Consider the following 17698-nt stretch of genomic DNA (forward strand, 5'->3'; position numbering starts at 1 on the left):
ACTGACATTACACATCCGGCAGAGCATACTAGCTTCATTTCTTTCAAGCCTATGCATGTCCTCAGCAGTCACAACCCATGTTTCTCTACCATGTAGCACGGCTGTTCATACACATGCGTCATACAGTCTACCTTTCACTCTGAGCAAGAGGTCCTTTGTTACCAGTAGAGGTAGAGCTGTCTGAACTTTGCCCAGGCTGTTCTTATTCTAGCAGCTATGCTCTCAGAACATCTACCCCCACTGCTGACTTGGAACGGAAGCTATCAACTACTTCTAGTCTTTGTCCCTGGCATGTAATGGAAGTTGTTTTCTGCACATTTTCAGTGTTTATTGCTCCTGTGCATCTGCCACACATAAAAAACTGTCTTCCCAGTTAACTTTCCTTTGATATTACTGCACCTCTTGTGTCCATAGCTTACACCGGGTACATCCTATGGAGTTTCTGCCTAAACCGTTCCTATAGATCAAGCAGGGCCATCTACTGAAAGGATTTGTGGTTTGTCTGCCTTCCTACTTACTAAGACTTTGGCTTTTGCTAGATTGACTCTTAGGTCCATCGATTCTAGACTTTGTTTCCACACTTGAAACTTCTTCTCTAGATCTGGTAGAGACTCAGCTATTAGAGCAAGGTCATCAGCAGATCATGGAGCTCCCAAGGGTAGCCTGTCTTGACTTCCTCTGTCATTGCCTGGAGGACTATGATGAATATGAGGGGGATGAGGACTGATCCTTGTTGGACCCCTACTCCTAACTGGAATTCTTCACTATACTCATTGCCAAACCTCACCTTACTGACAGCATCCTTGTACATAGCTTGTACAGCCCTCACTAACCACTCATCTATACTAGTTTCCACATTGACCACCAGATAAGGGATCAGGGGACCCTGTCAAAGGTTTTCTCCATGTCAACGAAAGCCAAGTACAGCGGTTTATCTTTGGCTAGGAATTTCTCCTGCAGCTATCTTACCAGAAATATAGCATCGGTGGTGCTTTTCCCTGGCACAAACTCAAACTGCATATTGTCTAAACTAACTCTCTCCCTGATTAGTTGGGCTGTGACTTTCATCACCTGATCCAACAATTTGATACCTCTGTAATTATTCCTGTCTAATGTGTCACCTTTTCCTTTGTAGCAGTTGACTATGGTGCTGCTACACCAGTCATGAGTATGACTCCTTCATGTATCACCTGGTTGACTATACGTGTGATTAGACTATAGCCTACACTGCCAGATATTATATTCAATAGGCCTCATAATCGTACTGTTATGATTTAGTTTCTCAAATCATTCTTTTACTATTTCACTCATTGTGAATACCTAGGTAATTAATCTGCTTCAGATAACACTCCCAAGAAATCTAGCACCCATTTCTCACAGCTACATAAATCAGACATACAAAATTATGAGTCCTGCCAATAAACAACAAAATATGTGCAGTTAAATATGGACATAAATAAATCTAGTCACTAATTTGTCTTCATATTGTGCAGACTGGTGTTAGTAAATAAATAAATAAATCTAAGGTAATTTTACAATATAAAGAAATGAAACAATAACAAAAAGTCAACAACAAAAAAAAACATATCTTTATAAATTGTAAACAGAATTTATTCTCATCACTTGGACAAGAAAAGTAGAAATAGAAATATTAAAACAACAGTGCATTCTGCTCCAGTGATTAGGACACTGCTACCACCAAGAAGAATGAGTCAGAATCAATATAATAAAGATAGAACAGTGTTTTTCGGTTTCCATTTTGCTTTGCATCATCTGAGCTTTTCAGATATTCTGGAGTAAGAACTTTTAATTTTAAAATTCTAACTACAAACGGTTGTATTCAGTTTTAAATTTTCGCATTTAAACAAACTACCATCATGTTTGAGATATTTTTCTGTAAGTTACCTGATGACAACACGTTTTGCTATTCTTATTCTGACAAAGTGATTTTGTATAATTTTTTTTATCATGTTATTTTATTGAGTTATGGTATTTAAAATGAAAGATGAAAATTTTTCTGTTTTTTCAATAAATTCAGAATGCAACAATTTTGATACTCAAAGATACCCTTACATACTGTTGTCCTATTCATCCAAATTTTACTTGGTAGACATTTTGTAACATTTAACAACAATTTCCAAACGTGATGAGGAATTTCAGACCAAAATATGAAGATGATCATTCATAATAAAATATTATATACAAAAGAGAAAACAACAAATTCCCAATCACTAGAAGGAAAATCTTCTATGTATATCGTCTAAAAATGGAGGGTACTTTATAGATACACACACATACATATGTATATATATATATATATATATATGCATATATATGATGTATATTTATATATGTGTAAATATATATAAACATGTACACACACACACATAAAGAGTGGGAGAGAGATTGGTGAAGTTTTCTTTTGAATTGCAATCAAACAAGTACATAGTATACATCATGTAGAGTTTGTATATTTTATTAGAATCCGATGCTTCTTGAAATCTTATTCTATATTTCATATTATTAGTTATTTAAATGATTTAAGAAGTAACATGACAAAATATAAGCAAAAATGATCATAAAAACATAAAAATATAATCAGTCGTTGAAAAACTGTTAGAAAATGCATCTATTCAATTGTCATAAAAAGAACATCTGCTCACATGCAACAACAGTTGATATTATGTGTAAAAAAAAAAAACAGGCAAAAACAAGGAAGGTTTCTGTGGTACAGTTTTTAGTACTGCTGCATAACCAAATACTATTTTTTTACTTAAAAATGTGACAGTGTAATGCCAAAATCTGGCAAATCCATTATGTGGGAAATAAACTATTTCTGCCAGTTGGTATTTGGAATTCATCCATAAATATCAATAGAACTGCTTACAAGGATTCACCAATTGCAATCCTTTGTTCAAAACTGTAAAAAGCAGTTATAGTATTATATTGATTCTTGCAGCATATATGTATGTATACATTCAGATATTCAGATGTCTCACCAATTCACATCCAAAATATTTTTGATCTTATTGTCAATTGGAAAGGCAGTACCTATGAGCCTTTACAGAGCTGTCAAAACTCCTTAAACTAGAGACCTATCTCAAATGCTTGCAACAGACAGGACTCTGCTAAAGTCACCCAGGGACCAGGAGGTGCTGTGAAAATGGGTGAGGGGGTTAAGTATATCTTGAGCTTAAAAGATGTTGATGTAAACTACTATTAAATCAATTGGTCTACTATAGAACACATGCCCTGCTATATTAATGGCCTAAAAAGGTGTGATGTTTTGCTTTTGGAGAAGTATAAACTTTTATTCCAGTCTTCAGCATTCTTGGACAAAAGACTGAAATGGTAAAATTTTACAAACACAAACATCAATGTTTATTGAGAAATTTCCAAATACCAACCGATTAGAATATTTTATTTCCCTAACAATGGCACGACCATACTTCAGAAGAGAATATTTATTGGGAAAAAATAAGTTCAGTTATTCTTCAACAGTAAAACTCTCGTAACAACAAACATTTTCCTTTCTTTTGAGTTTTACACATATGAAATTGAAAAGATGAAAATAAGCCTTTGCATGTAAATATATTATGTCACATGTTCTGTGTAAGACAATGAAATAGATGAATATGGAATGCATTTTCTCGTATTTTTTTGGCAACTAACCAAATCTCAAAGACACATCATATACTGATGTGTTTACCAATATCTTTGCTTATATACTGTCAGGCCACTTCACTTCTTCAGTTATTTGCATAATTGGTAATGTGAAACACAAGTAATAATACAAGAAGCTTCAAAGATACAACTAGAATATGTGTTCTGCGTGTGTATATATATATATATATATATAATCTTGCAAGGGAATGGGTGAATGGTGTCTTTTTATGATAAAGTTTCTATATAAAAACCACGATTTCCAAACTAGACAAATCTCGGTGAAGTGAACTGTGAAGAAACTAAAATGGGAAAAATAAAAAACAAAAAATGCTTACAAATACCATTTTACCATTTTTTTGTTTTTGTTTTGTTTTTGTAATAACTCATAATCATTTAGAGAGGATAAATTACAAACAATATGGAATCACAGTAATAATACTTAACAGATGGTTGTAACACGATGTCACTTATATTTGATGTTGGTGAGACTAAACTTCAAATATCAAGTCCCATGGCTTACGTTATTGCTATGTGACTGCTGCCAACTTTAAGCAAGTTTCATATCTTTTCCAAGACTGTTGGAAGACTGCATTTTGTATTTGACCTGAACGTGCATTTTGTCATTGTCATCTTGTGATGCTGAAGCAGCGGCCATGATACAGTCATCAACACTATTGGATGTAGGAGGCATTTTTGGTGTTATGTCTGACATCTCTAAGCTATCTACAAGTGTTCGCTCGCGGTTTTTAATGATGGCTACAGAAATATCTGTAATATTACTTTCTCCATTGAACACTGAAGAACGTAAAGATGGAAGTTCGCTGCTATCAGAATTGTTACGCCGTTCTTTTTTAGCTTTATCAGATTTGCGGGCACTCTTTGGTGGTCGACTGGATGGTTTATTATTAGACTTTTCCCCTGGACTGTCAGCATCCTCATCAATGGTTGGAAGAGGTTTGGCAGATGCATCATTTTCCTCGTCTGGAACTGAAATATCATCTGCACAAAGAAAAGTGTAAAAATTCCATTTAATTTTCATCTGAATATATATATATACATACATTTTTTGTTTATTTATGAGCTGCTCTGTGTCGAACATTGGAATGATATTCAATCACTCTATGTAGTGTTTGGGTGTCAGTTTGGTGTCTGGCATGGGATAGCTTACCTCATGAGCAGGTAGAAGCTCTTTAATCTTGGTTGGTAATCTACTAGGAGAAGGAAATCTCCAAAATAAAACCTGAGGCCTTGGAAGTTCCCAGTTTTGTCAATTCTCATGTCACACTGGTGAAAGTCTTCTTGGGCCAATAGGTGGAGGTAGTGCAGTGCAAGCTATACCCACTGAGAATTATTCATCTGCACAGGTACTTCTTGTACACTGAATCTTAATAAAATCTTTGAATTGGTTGGCAGAAACCTAAAAATGCACTTGCAGCTCTCTCCCTCTCTCTCTCTCTCTCACACACACATATTTTATCATTGAAAGTCTACAAAAATTAGACTGTCACTGTTTAATATAATAATAAATGCCCTGATGCAGTACCAGGCAGCAGCTCTCATGGCTTCTTAACTTAAATGATTGGAAGTGCTATCATGTACATTGTTGTTTTGTCTTGGTTTAAAAGATGGGCTACAGTAAATATCCTGTTCAAAACCACAAATTTGCTTGTTATTTGTTTGACCTTAACCAGTTGAGCATGTCCCTTAGTGGCTGACGATATGTGCATTTCTGATCACGAGCAGAAGTAGTGGGGGAGCATCATAGCCATGTGTTCAGTGGGGTTCGGATAATTCACATTTGGAAACATAGGTGTTTCGTTCAACAAACAACCCTTTGAGTAGGATGGGCTATTAGACTAGAAGAAAATTCTAACTGGGCCCCACCTGCAAGGTCATGTGCTGATTATCTTGATATGAGATCACCGTGTCGCGCACTTATAGTTGTGATGCATGTGCCTGGTGTACCTTTATCAAACAGGTAGTCATGATGGGTATACTGGGCTTTGTATATTTTATCCCAGTGTCACTTTGATGGCATGCATTGCTCTCTCACTCAATAATAATAATAATAGAAATATCTATCCAGTCTAACCAACATATTCAGTTCTATATAGATGTTTGCACTATGTAAAATATACATATATGAATATTTAACAATATATTCAATACTATATATATATCATTCATCATCATTTAATGTTTGTCTGCCATGCTAGCATGGATGGGATCAGCTTTGTAAAGCAAATGGCAACTTAGATTTCTACTTTTAATTTAAATATTTCTTCTTACACTGTCACAAAATATTTTATGGCATTCATTGAACATAGAAATTGCAGAACCACCAAATTAGGTAGCTCCATATGTTATCTTGTCTTATATTTTATTGTCATCACTTCTCCTTTGCCATAAAATGAAACTAACAGTTTTTATTCTTCAGCAATTCAAATGCATTCCTTTCATTATAAACAATCCAAGTAATTTTTAATTAAAATAACTTGCAAAGAAAGTATTCAAACATCCTTCCTGAAAAACAATAACAGTAGTTAATATAAAAATATGATAATAGTTACTTATTTTGACTTCATGTAAAACTGAATCTGAAAGAAACAATACACTTATTTTATCAACTCTAGAGGAATAAAAATTGATTCTAACAGGTGTTGAACCAGGACATAAAAGCAAAACTAAACACTGATTTCTAATATAGAGACAAAAGGTCACAAATTTTGTGGGACAAATCTATTGAATACTAAATTAAATACTGGTATTTAATTTAGTGGCCAAAGCCAGTGTCTTGTCAATGGCACCAGTACTGGTGGCATGTAAAAAGCACCCACTACATTCTTGGTGTTGTTGGCGCTAGGAAGAGCATCCAACCATAGAAACTATGCCAAACTAGACTGGAACCTAGTGTAGCTCCCTGGCTTACCAGTATTCAGTCAAACTGTCCAACCCATGCCAGCATGGAAAATGGACATATGATGATGATGATTCTAGTTTATCAACCCAAGAAAATGAGAGACAAAGTTGACCTCAAGAGGCAAAGAACCAGAACAAATACTGCAATCATCAATTCAATGTTCATTTTTTTTCATGCTTCCTTGGTTGATATGGAATTCACTGAAGATGATTTTCTACAGCCAGGTGCCCTTACTGTTACCCTCTTCAGCTGTTTCCAAGCAAGATATTATTTCCCCCATCACCTGACATGGAAACCAGAAACAAATGACACCACATATGTGATAAGACTTTTTAAAAGTATCGCACACAATGTCAAGACAAGAAGACACAGGTATCATTGGTTTCTTTCTGTTTCTGTCAATGAAATCAGCTCACAAAACTTTGATTGTAATATAGAGTAGTAGAGACTTGCCTTGGTGTCACACTATGGGACTGAACCTGAAACCATGTGGTAGGGCATTATGCCAATACACCAAAACATACAGTGAATCTGACATTGCTGTTTCTAACATCTCTACTATATTAGTACATGATCACTTTAGACTAGCTGTAGGACAAATTCATAGAAATGGAATATTACAGGCAGTTATTCTGACTCCCTAAAAAAAAAAGGATAAAAGACAAGCAACTATTTTTACTAACTTTCTGTTTTATATTTTATATATGATAAAGAAAGTGTCAAAAAATCATCTCCCATGTAAAATAAAGTATATAATTTACTTTAAATGGTTGATTAATAAAAAATAATTCATATTAATTTCTGATTTTAATTTGCTATGTTGCTATGTCCCAAGTTATTTCCCTTGCCTTTAAGCAGTAACGGAGAAATACAAATCAATGATTTAAGCTCAAACCAACTATTAATAGAGTTTATAAGATCGCTTGATCTGCCAAAATTAGACGTCAAATATTTCTCAAATCTCAGCCTACAAACTAAAAAGAAATAACATATTGGATAACTTGTCCTAAAAACACAGTGTGAACAAAAAGAAGTGGTCATTATGGCTGGAGTAGCTTGAGGATAGATCTACAGCTAAAAAAGAGAAAAATACAAATTCTCTCGTTTCAAATTGCAAATGAAGTTGTCTCCCTTGAAGTAAAAGTGACATTAGATTAATTCTAAATGACGTAACTGCTATTTTTATATTTTAAAAAAATAATTGTAAATTAAATGACACCTTCTGATATTTTTTCAATCAAGGGAGAGAAATTATAAGGTCACTGGGAGAATATAGGTGATTTTTTTTTAATTGCTTCGTAGTGACTACTGTAGTTTGTTTCGCATTTCTTTCGTTAAAAATCAAGGTGATTAAAGTTTCTACTTTATCAATCATATTCGAAGCAATATTTAAATTTTCTTTCTTTTTTTTTTTTTGGAAAGTGATAAAAACAATTACTTCAAACATACGCACAAGACCAGAAATTTGAGAGACAGATGTTAGTTGTTTAACTCACTCTAATTCTATCGTTTCAGCTTCTACTTTTCCATTCTTGCAGGGATCAAGCGGGATCCAGTGAAGCACATTCGAGGCCCTTCCTTCGTCAATCCTCACTTTTTTATAAACAAGGTATTATTTCCAAAATGATTGGACAGGCATCCATGGAAGGTTGGAAACAACACTTGTGTAACAGTGAGGCACATTTACAACTATTGCACTATGACGTCAAAAGAAGGAGACACACACACACACACACACAGATGATGGGTTTCTTTCAGTTTGTCTACCAAATACATTTACAATGGTTAGGTCAGCCAGAGAATATGGTAGGAGACAATTGCCCAAGGTTCCACACAGTGGGAATGAATTCACACCAAATGGTTGTGAAGCAAATGTCTTACAAAAGAAGATATTTGATAAAATAGTCCAAGATACACTATTTTTGACAAAAGACAGAGGTTGGATCACAGACATACGCTGTTCTCTGTAAGCTGTGCACTTGTGCATTGTGTGCCTGCATATTTTACAACAAATGCACAAAGAAAAAATTGAAACACACGAAGTTTTTGAAGATAAAATCGTCGATATGGCATTTGAGTGACGGATGCTCACATGGATGCTAAAAAATTTCTGACGTGCTCAATCCTTTGGAAAGCACTGCTCCAATACTTTGATATTAGATAAACAGTAGTGGGTAAATGGAACTATTAATATAGAGTAGTGAGTTGGGTGAAACTGAAAGGTGCAGACAAAATGACAAGGGGTATTTATTTAGTTACAAGGACTCTTCTGAGTTAAGATATCAACAGAGATAACTTTGCCTTGACAGAACAGTGCCAACCAGGTTTCTGGGTTGACTGAATCTTGTGTGATAGACTAAATTTATTGTCTGGTCTAATACTACCATCTAAACTCTGAATGTATTTAGTGTGACAAGTATTTGTGCCGAGTCTCCATTTTCAAACACATATATCCTAAAAATGATGATAGGCATAACGTTTGTCCTGCTGACAAAGCCTTTTTTTAATGACCTACATTCTCCCCACCTACCAAGTGTGACCTTGTGAAAATGTCAGGAATTAGAATTAAGTAAAATTAAAATTATAGAGTAATCTCCCTTGTAAATGCACGAGGATGAAATCCAGAAAAATAAATTTAACTAGACAAGAGGGGTTAGTCAATACCATAGACCCCAGCAATTGATGGTTATTTTATCTTATCGATGAAAGACAAAGTTGGCATTGGCAGGGTTTGAACTTGTAGAGCATCGTAACAAAAATAGCAAGGTATTTGCCTTTTCAGCTATAATCAGTGTATGTATCTAATGTGTGTAAAAAAAAAAAAGGAAAAGACAAAAAACAGCAACTGAAAATATATCATTAATTTGTGATTAAAATAGTGAAATATAAGTTACCTGGTAATTTTGTGGCTCTGAAAGATGCATTTGTAATGGCAGATTTTGACATGGTTACTGAGGAAGATGGGGCTGGAGAAAGTGCTACACCAATTCCCATTGCAGTGTCTGGTTGACCAGAAGGACTATATTTCAAACAATTACGAACAGCATTTGTGACCTGAAAGAAATTGAGTATTCCAATTATTGAAAATATATGCATGTATATATATCATCATCATCATCATCATCGTTTAACGTCCGCTTTCCATGCTAGCATGGGTTGGACGATTTGACTGAGGACTGGTGAAACCGGATGGCAACATCAGGCTCCAGTCTGATTTGGCAGAGTTTCTACAGCTGGATGCCCTTCCTAACGCCAACCACTCAGAGAGTGTAGTGGGTGCTTTTACGTGTCACCCGCACGAAAACGGCCACGCTCGAAATGGTGTCTTTTATGTGCCACCCGCACAAGCCAGTCCAGGGGCACTGGCAACGATCTCGCTCGAAAATCCTACAGGAGCCAGTCAGGCGGTACTGGCAACGGCCACGCTCAAAATGGTGCATCTCATGTGCCACCCGCACAAGAACCAGTCCAGGGGCACTGGCAACGATCTTACTTGGCTTGCTGGGTCTTCTCACGCACAGCACATTTCCAAATATATATATATATATATATATATATATATATATATATATATAATTCCAAACCACAAAACATGTATACAACCAGCTACAGGCAAATAATACCATGCCCTATAATAGAACCTAACAAAACCAAGTTTATTGAGCAAAGTACCTTTTGAAGAGTGACTGACAAGAGACAGCTGTACCATAGGATGCACCACAACCAGTTGTACAGTATCTCACCCATTAGGGATTGATGTAAGATGGGTCAAAGCAATCAATGTGATTGATAAAGAATGTCTTTCTCTCATTTGTTGATTATATATATATCATCGAAAATACGTGATCTGATCAATAAGTATCCGGACCATTGCCATAGTAACTAAACTAGAGCACACAGAGTAAAGTTACTTGGTACAGATTGACCTTGGACTCTGCCGTGCATGTGCACCAAGTTTTAACGTTCTAGCTCACTTTTGCTGCCTACAACAGTGCTCGGAAGGATCGTGTGTAGCATGAGATTGTCGCATTGACCATGACAGAGAAAGTTGTCATGGCGATACCTACTGAGAGGCTTACGCAAAGTTACAGAAAGTGTATGGAGAGGAGTGTATGAGCAGCACACAAGTGTACAACTGGTTCAGATCTTTCCAAGATGGCCGGGAAAATGTCAATAGTGATGAATGTTCTGGGAGACCCAAAACCAGCAGAAATGATAACAACATTGCAGATGTGCGTGCAGCTGTGATGGGAAATCATCGAATCACCATCCGTGAGTTATTAGAGGATGTGCAGATTAGTTATGATTCAGTTTAGTTTGCTATCACTGAAGATTTGGGTATGAGAAGCGTGTCTACCAAGTTTGTGCCAAAACTGCTTTCAGCTGATCAAAAGGACACTTAGGTTTCAGTTGCACAAGATCTCCGTGGTTGTGTCGAGAACAATGAAAACTTTGCGTAGGCTTCTGAGCAGGTATCGCCAAGCTTTTGGCAAAATTTAATGCAGATTCTCTGCTCAACTTACTCTGTCATGGTCAACAAAACGATCACATGCTACACATGTTCCTTCCAAGCACAGCTGTAAACAGCAGAAGTGAGATAGAACGTTAAAACTTAATGTACATGCACAGCAGAGTCCTAGGTCAATCTGTGCCAAGCTGCTTCATTCTGCATGCTTTAGCTTCGTTACTAAAGTAAAAGTCCAGATACTTGTTGATCAGATCATGTATATATATATAAGTTCCTGCCGTTTTTTTTTTTAATTTTGGAATCTATTTTTTCGAGAATTCTATTTTTGAATTATTTTGGAATCTATTTTGTTTATTTTCTAGTTAATTTTAGCTAATTTTTGTTTATTTTCAGATCATTAAAATGGAATGTCAAGTTTAGAAAAATGAGCATTTTTGACACCTTTTTGCCTTTAATCAAGGTTATATAGGCTGCAAAAGCTGCTTATGACATTTGTGCTGTGTATGAAGAGGGTGCCATAGCTAAAAGAACCACTCATGATTGGTATGCCAAGTTCAAGAATGGAAATTTTGACCTCAAAGACGCACCTCGTTCTGGCCATCCAGTTGAGTTCTATGAAGAGCAATTAAACCAACTTTTGCATGAAAATTCTCATCAAACGACAAGGGAAATGGCTGAGAAAATGGAATGCTCCCACACTGTTATAGAAAAGCATCTTCACTCAATGGGAAAAGTTCAGAAGTATGGAGCATGGGTTCCACATGCTTTAAGTGACAACAACAAAAATCAACAAGCCACAATCTTCGCTGGTTTGCTTGCTCATCACCGCTCAACTCATGGACACAAGCAACGATTTCTTTACCGGATCATTACTGAAGACGAAAAATGGTGCCTGTACATCAATATGAAGCAGCGTAAGGAATGGCTTAACCCTGGTAAGCAAGCGACACAGCGCGTGAAACAAGATCTTCATCTGTGTAAAATGATGTTGTGCGTATGGTGGGACTGGAAAAGGATTATCCATTACGAATTGCTTGAACAGAACTAAATGATCAATGTGGAACTCTATGTTCAACAGATGGAATGACTCAACACGGCTATTCAAGAGAAAAGACCTAATCGGCAGCATGGAGTTCTTCTACTGCACGACAACACCCACCCTTGTATCGCTAATATGACCAAGGAAGCCATTCAAATGCATGGCTGGGAAGTGCTGCCACAACCACCGTACTCTCCTGATTTGGCACCAATGGATTTCCACTTCTTTCGATCTCGTTCAAATGCTATGCGCGGAGTTTCATTCAATACTGATGCAGAATCGAAAGCTTGGTTGGATCAATTTTTTGAGTCGAAATCGGGTGATTTTTGGGTGCTTTTATTTAGTATTGTAAAGTTCATTGGCAACAATAGTGGAAAGTTGGTCATAAGTTCCACGTAAAGATGTAGAATAGGATGCCCTTGAATAAGGCGGCGAGCTGGCAGAAACGTTAGCACACCAGGCGAAATGCTTAGCGGTATTTCGTCTGCTGCTACGTTCTGAGTTCAAATTCCACCGAGGTTGACTTTGCCTTTCATCCTTTCAGGGTCGATTAAATAAGTACTGGTTATGCACTGGGGTCGATATAATCGACTTAATCCGTTTATCTGTCCTTGTTTGTCCCCTCTGTGTGTAGCTCCTTGTGGGCAGTCAAGAAATAAGAAAATGATGCCCTTGAATTCTAAAACAATAAGAATAGGTATAGTAATTGTGCATCAAAATGAAGTAAAAGAAATGACACAATCATAATTTGGGATATTTTTCATGAAATCGTTAGCTTTCTTAAGAGTATTTCAGTTTATTAGAATAATGCTGCAGGGAAGTAAGTCACATTTTACTATGATGGCAACAGTTTAGAGACTTCTTTCTGAAATCTCAAAATGTCACAGTGAAGACAGGATCTGTCTATTCCTTTGATGTTTCATGATTCAACAGTAACTTGCACATTGTGATGACATGTCAAAGGAGCACTAACTTGTTTCTAACATTGCCTTCTTGTTTTAAAGCTTTTCAAATTAAGCAACTATGTATTCTTTATTTATATTTTCTCATTGCCCTTGACCCTTTTTACAAAGTCCTTGATATTCTGCTTGCTGTTCTTCATTATCACACTTTACTCTCTTGATGCCTGTTCCCAAACAATACTTATTTTAGTGCTGTTGACACCACTGGATTGAATGGTACTGCTAAGGTGTTGAAACCATAATGATATCCATGGGGCAGCTGATGATGGGGGTATGTTGGATTGTTGGTATGGCTGTTTTTGTATGTGTGGAATAGTATTATAACATATCCTTTTGATATAATCAGCTTTGTTCACATTCCATTTTTTTCCTCTTTGCATTTGTTGATTTTCCTTTTGATACCATTGATATTGTACATGTTTGTGCAAAGTCATGTTGTTGGCTCTTTCTAATCATTGGTTTGGAGTAAAACTTTCTTCAGCTTCAGGTCTTTGTTCTTTTCTCATCTTTTGCTTTTATTATCTCATTCTTTCTTTTGTTCTTTCGATTTCATTCCTTAATGGAAACTGAATAATTATGAAATCGGAATGAAGTTTGTAATGCAAAACATTTGCCTTTTTTTTTAATGCAAAGTAAAAGTGTTTACTTTGTTTAAAGTGAAGGTGAACATGTTTACCTTCATAAAAACAAAAACAAAAAAACATGTTTACCTACAAAATTGAATTATTAACAAAGGAAAAATGTCTGTTTCCTTAGAAAATGTAATTATAAAAAAGATGAGAGTACTCCATTATGATAGGAAAGTAAATGGTTGACAGAAGAATGCTTACTAAATGCTATAAAGCATCTAGCAATGATGGAAGTCTGTTGCTGAATTGCTGAGAAATTATGCAAAAGAGAATAAAGAGAGAGAAAGAGAGGGATTTATACTCATAGCACACATTTAGATTCTTATTTAAGTGAATAAACAAGGGGTGCTAAAAAGTTCCTGGCTTTAAGAGTATCGTGAAAGGCCTGGTTGGAGGCCCAGCCTTCCCAGTTCTTTTACAGGGCTTAGAAAAACTGAAGGACTGCTGCAATAATTGTGTGAATCTGAGAGGGAAATATGTTGAATAAAATTATAATTAACTGATTCTCCTGTATTATCTTTTATCAAAGCCAGTAACTTTTCAGTATCTCCTCATATGTGATGTTATAGTTTTTCTCACAGATGGATTTAAACAATTAAGATATCATTTGTATGAAACATTTTTTCTTCTTGTTTTGGTAGCTAAATCATATTCATGATCACAAGTTCTACAAATGTCAGCAGTGGTTTCATTTTCAGAATCTAAGTGACTCTGGTCAATGCCATCAATATGATTCCATCTTCACACATCTAGTGAGTTTCACCATGATCGTTGCTTAATTGATTCCTCTACTAAAATGGTACACCAGCCTAACTGCTCTCCAGAAGAAAGTTCTCATCAGAATATATCTTTGGGTTGTAGGAATACACAAACCCAATTACTATGATCAACATGAGAATCACTAATGGCAAGCTCAACCTGATGATACATTTTCACTTTTTGATTCTCTTTGAGGAGACAGTTTTTAATTGCTTTTGAAGTGTAACAAATGAATAAATACAGTGACAGGCATAATAATAATAATAATACAGATTAAGAAAATTAACATCTCACTCACCTGTCATATTATAAACATATATATATAAGAGGTACAACTATTGCACTCTTTGAATTAATCATTGGGATTAAAAATATCTACCAGGTCACTAATAAGCAAGGAAATATCTGCCACTTCACTAATACATTTCTTTTATTAGCCACACAGGGCTCAACAAAGATGGGACGAATACAATGTAGAGCTTTTCTTTTTGGGAGGGGGAAGGAAGAGAAAAAAAAAAAGTAGGGGTGGGTGTCGATCAAAAGGGATCGTAGGAAGGAAAAAAGCGGGGAGTTCGATCAAAGGGACCGAGAGGAAAAAAAAAAAAAAAGCGATCAATAGGGATCATGTATCACAATAATGTTCTCGTGTAAAAAGAGGGGAGGACAGTTTAGGTTTAACTGTGGAAAGAAAAGCTTACGGAAAAGACCACGGTAACCTTGGTCAATATTGTCATTGCAGAAACTATAACAGTAAGTGACTCTCTTTTGCCTTTTTGTTTTTTGTCTGGATTTTTTTTACTCCTTTATAGTGTTATGCTCAAGGTGGATCCGTCATTCACACGTGCCATCCTTGCTACATTCACCCATCTTTTTTTGAAGCATTCACTAGACAAGACTTCCCTTTCTACTCTCACCTTCCTCTTCAGATGATACTTGAAGAAGTTGATGAGAGATTGCCCAGAGAGGAAAGTCTTTGTCTATAGACCTTTCAGACGCGTCCACCATACATATTCTTTCGCCATAGCCACAAGTACGATGAAAATAGCTCTTCCTTCCCGTTTAAAAGAAGGAGGCGCGACAATATTTACAATAGACTCCGCTGATAGACCGACTCATCCCACACGCGATAGCAGTTGTTCGACGTAAGCCCACAGCTCGGAAATGGTGGGACACTATACGAGTGCGTGCAGAACGGTTTCGTCACTCTGCCCGCATCTCGGACAGGTCGGCCCTGTGTTTCTCGAGCCATGCCTGTAGAGCTTATCCCGAATGGGTAGAGCTTCTCGATAGCACTGCTAGGCCAGGGATCTCTGGAAGTTGTCCATAGGTCCCGGCCCGAAGGTCGTCTTAGACAGGCGGGTCAGGTATTCCTCGTCGACGCCCAGGTTCGTCCCGAGATCGTCGTCGTACTTTCCCTCCACTAATCCACTATAGAATGCGTTAGTTGTGATGCAGTCGCTCAAGGTTGACCTGGGGTGTTGGAGTTGCCGGAGAGCAATGCGACACTCGCGGTGCCATTCGCCCTTCCTCGGCTTCTTCTTGATCCACGACTGCAGTTCAGTCATGGAGACGAGCTGCAGGAAAGCGCGCCGCACAAACGGTGACTACACCTGTTCACCGTTGTCTACGTAGAGCCGGAGATGTCGCAGTCTCAGCACGTGTCTGCACATCATCAACCACGGCATGCCCAGTCCTCCTTTTAACGGGTGTTGGCAGCAAACAAATCGCCTAACCATTGGAACGTTTCCTTTCCACAAGAAGCGGAAGAGGATGCACTCCAGCTTGGTGATGGTAGGGTCGGGACAAGGAACGACAGTTAGGTGGTAGCAGATGACGGACACGATGTACATGTTCGCCACCTCCGCCCGACCTTTTAGGGACAGCTTCCTCTCGGCCCATTGCCAGGCTAGAGTGGTCACCCTTCTCATTATCTCATCCCAGTTCTTCTCCGTTTGGAGGTCCGGACCAAATCAGACCCCGACCAACTCAACCGGACCGTCAGTCCAACATCCCACGACAGAGGCACTGCTTGACGGCATGGGCTTGCTTCTCCAGGTGCCGAGCCGCAAGCCTACTGACTTATCCTGGTTGATTTTCGCTCCTGTTACCGCTTCGTAGTCTCGCCGACAAGCTCGATGTACTTTTGGCTAGACACTATGACGGTGACGTCGTCCGCGTATGCCGACTTGCTCGTCCCGCATCCCAACTCTCGCGGGATGCCCCCCAGCGTCGCCAGCCTCCGCAGTAGTGGCTCGAGAGTCAACACGTACAGAAGCGATGAGAGGGGGCATCCCTGACGGACCGAAGTGCAATGTCGAAGGTTCTTGATAGGTGCCCATTGACGCGAACTACCAAACGGATGCCTCTGTACAAGGCAGCCATCCAGCCGCGGAAAATGGGACCGAAGCCGGCCGTTATGAGGACAGCCTCCAAGTATTGATGGTCTACCCTATCGAAAGTTTTCGATTGATCTAAATTGATCAGGGCCCCACCCATGCCAGGTTCCTTAACTACCCGCTCTATGATGTAGCGCATCAGATGGAGGTTGTCATGGATGCTCCTGCCTGGCATGGCGCACGTCTGCGCCTTGCCGATCAGTTTCTCGATGACAAGCGCCAACCGCTTGGCTAACACCTTGGCCAAAATTTTCAGGTCTGCATTGAGCAGAGTGATGGGCCTAAAGTTATCTATGACGTCCCCCTTGTTTGGCTCTTTCTTCAGCAGCGTTACGGCTCCTCGGCTCACAAAACTGGGAATGCTCCTGTTTTGCTGCCAGTTGCAGTACACCGCCACCAAGACGTCTCCAAACAAGTCTGGCATACAGTTGTAAAGCTCGTAGGGCAGACCATCCAAACCCGGAGATTTGTCCCTCGAGCATCTCGCCATCGCGTCCCTCACTTCCGCCGCCGTGATGGCACCTTCGCAGCACTCCGCCTCTCTTGCCGAGAGTCGTGACAGGCTGTGCAGGTAGGCACTGAAGTCCACCCTGCGTTCTCGCTCGCCACTTGTCCCAAACAATCGAGCAAAGTGCCATTGAAAGGCCTCACACATTTTGCTTGGCTCGAGCAGTTCGCGCCCCTGTTCGTCCACCAGAGACCGAATGGTGGCTTTGTTGCCCTGTTGCGCCTCTGCCACCCGGGCCTCTTGCGCGGCTCCAACACCTTCGTTTCTTAGAGCACGCATCCTAGCCCTGACAACACAAAACGTCGGATGCGATGCCACTTCTAATTGCCTCTTCTAGCTTCTTAACTAGCT

The 17698-nt window shown here is 38.3% G+C and overlaps 1 protein-coding gene across 2 annotated transcripts in view; it reads right to left on the reverse strand.

The window, feature by feature from the left end:
* Positions 1-1566: 1566 nt before the first annotated feature.
* Positions 1567-17698, reverse strand: part of LOC106867959 (hyccin) — a 331646-nt gene continuing 315514 nt past the window's right edge. For both annotated transcript variants that reach the window (XM_014913039.3, XM_014913040.3), the window contains 2 exons: positions 9481-9640; positions 1567-4665 (listed from right to left, as the gene is read on the reverse strand). In XM_014913039.3, coding sequence (XP_014768525.1) covers positions 4214-4665; positions 9481-9640 — 612 coding nt within the window. In that variant the 3' untranslated portion in view covers positions 1567-4213. The remainder of the gene's footprint in view (positions 4666-9480; positions 9641-17698) is intronic.

The sequence above is a fragment of the Octopus bimaculoides genome, chromosome 2, assembly GCF_046866305.1.
Source record: "Octopus bimaculoides isolate indiv1 chromosome 2, ASM4686630v1, whole genome shotgun sequence".
In the NCBI taxonomy this organism is placed as follows: domain Eukaryota; kingdom Metazoa; phylum Mollusca; class Cephalopoda; order Octopoda; family Octopodidae; genus Octopus; species Octopus bimaculoides.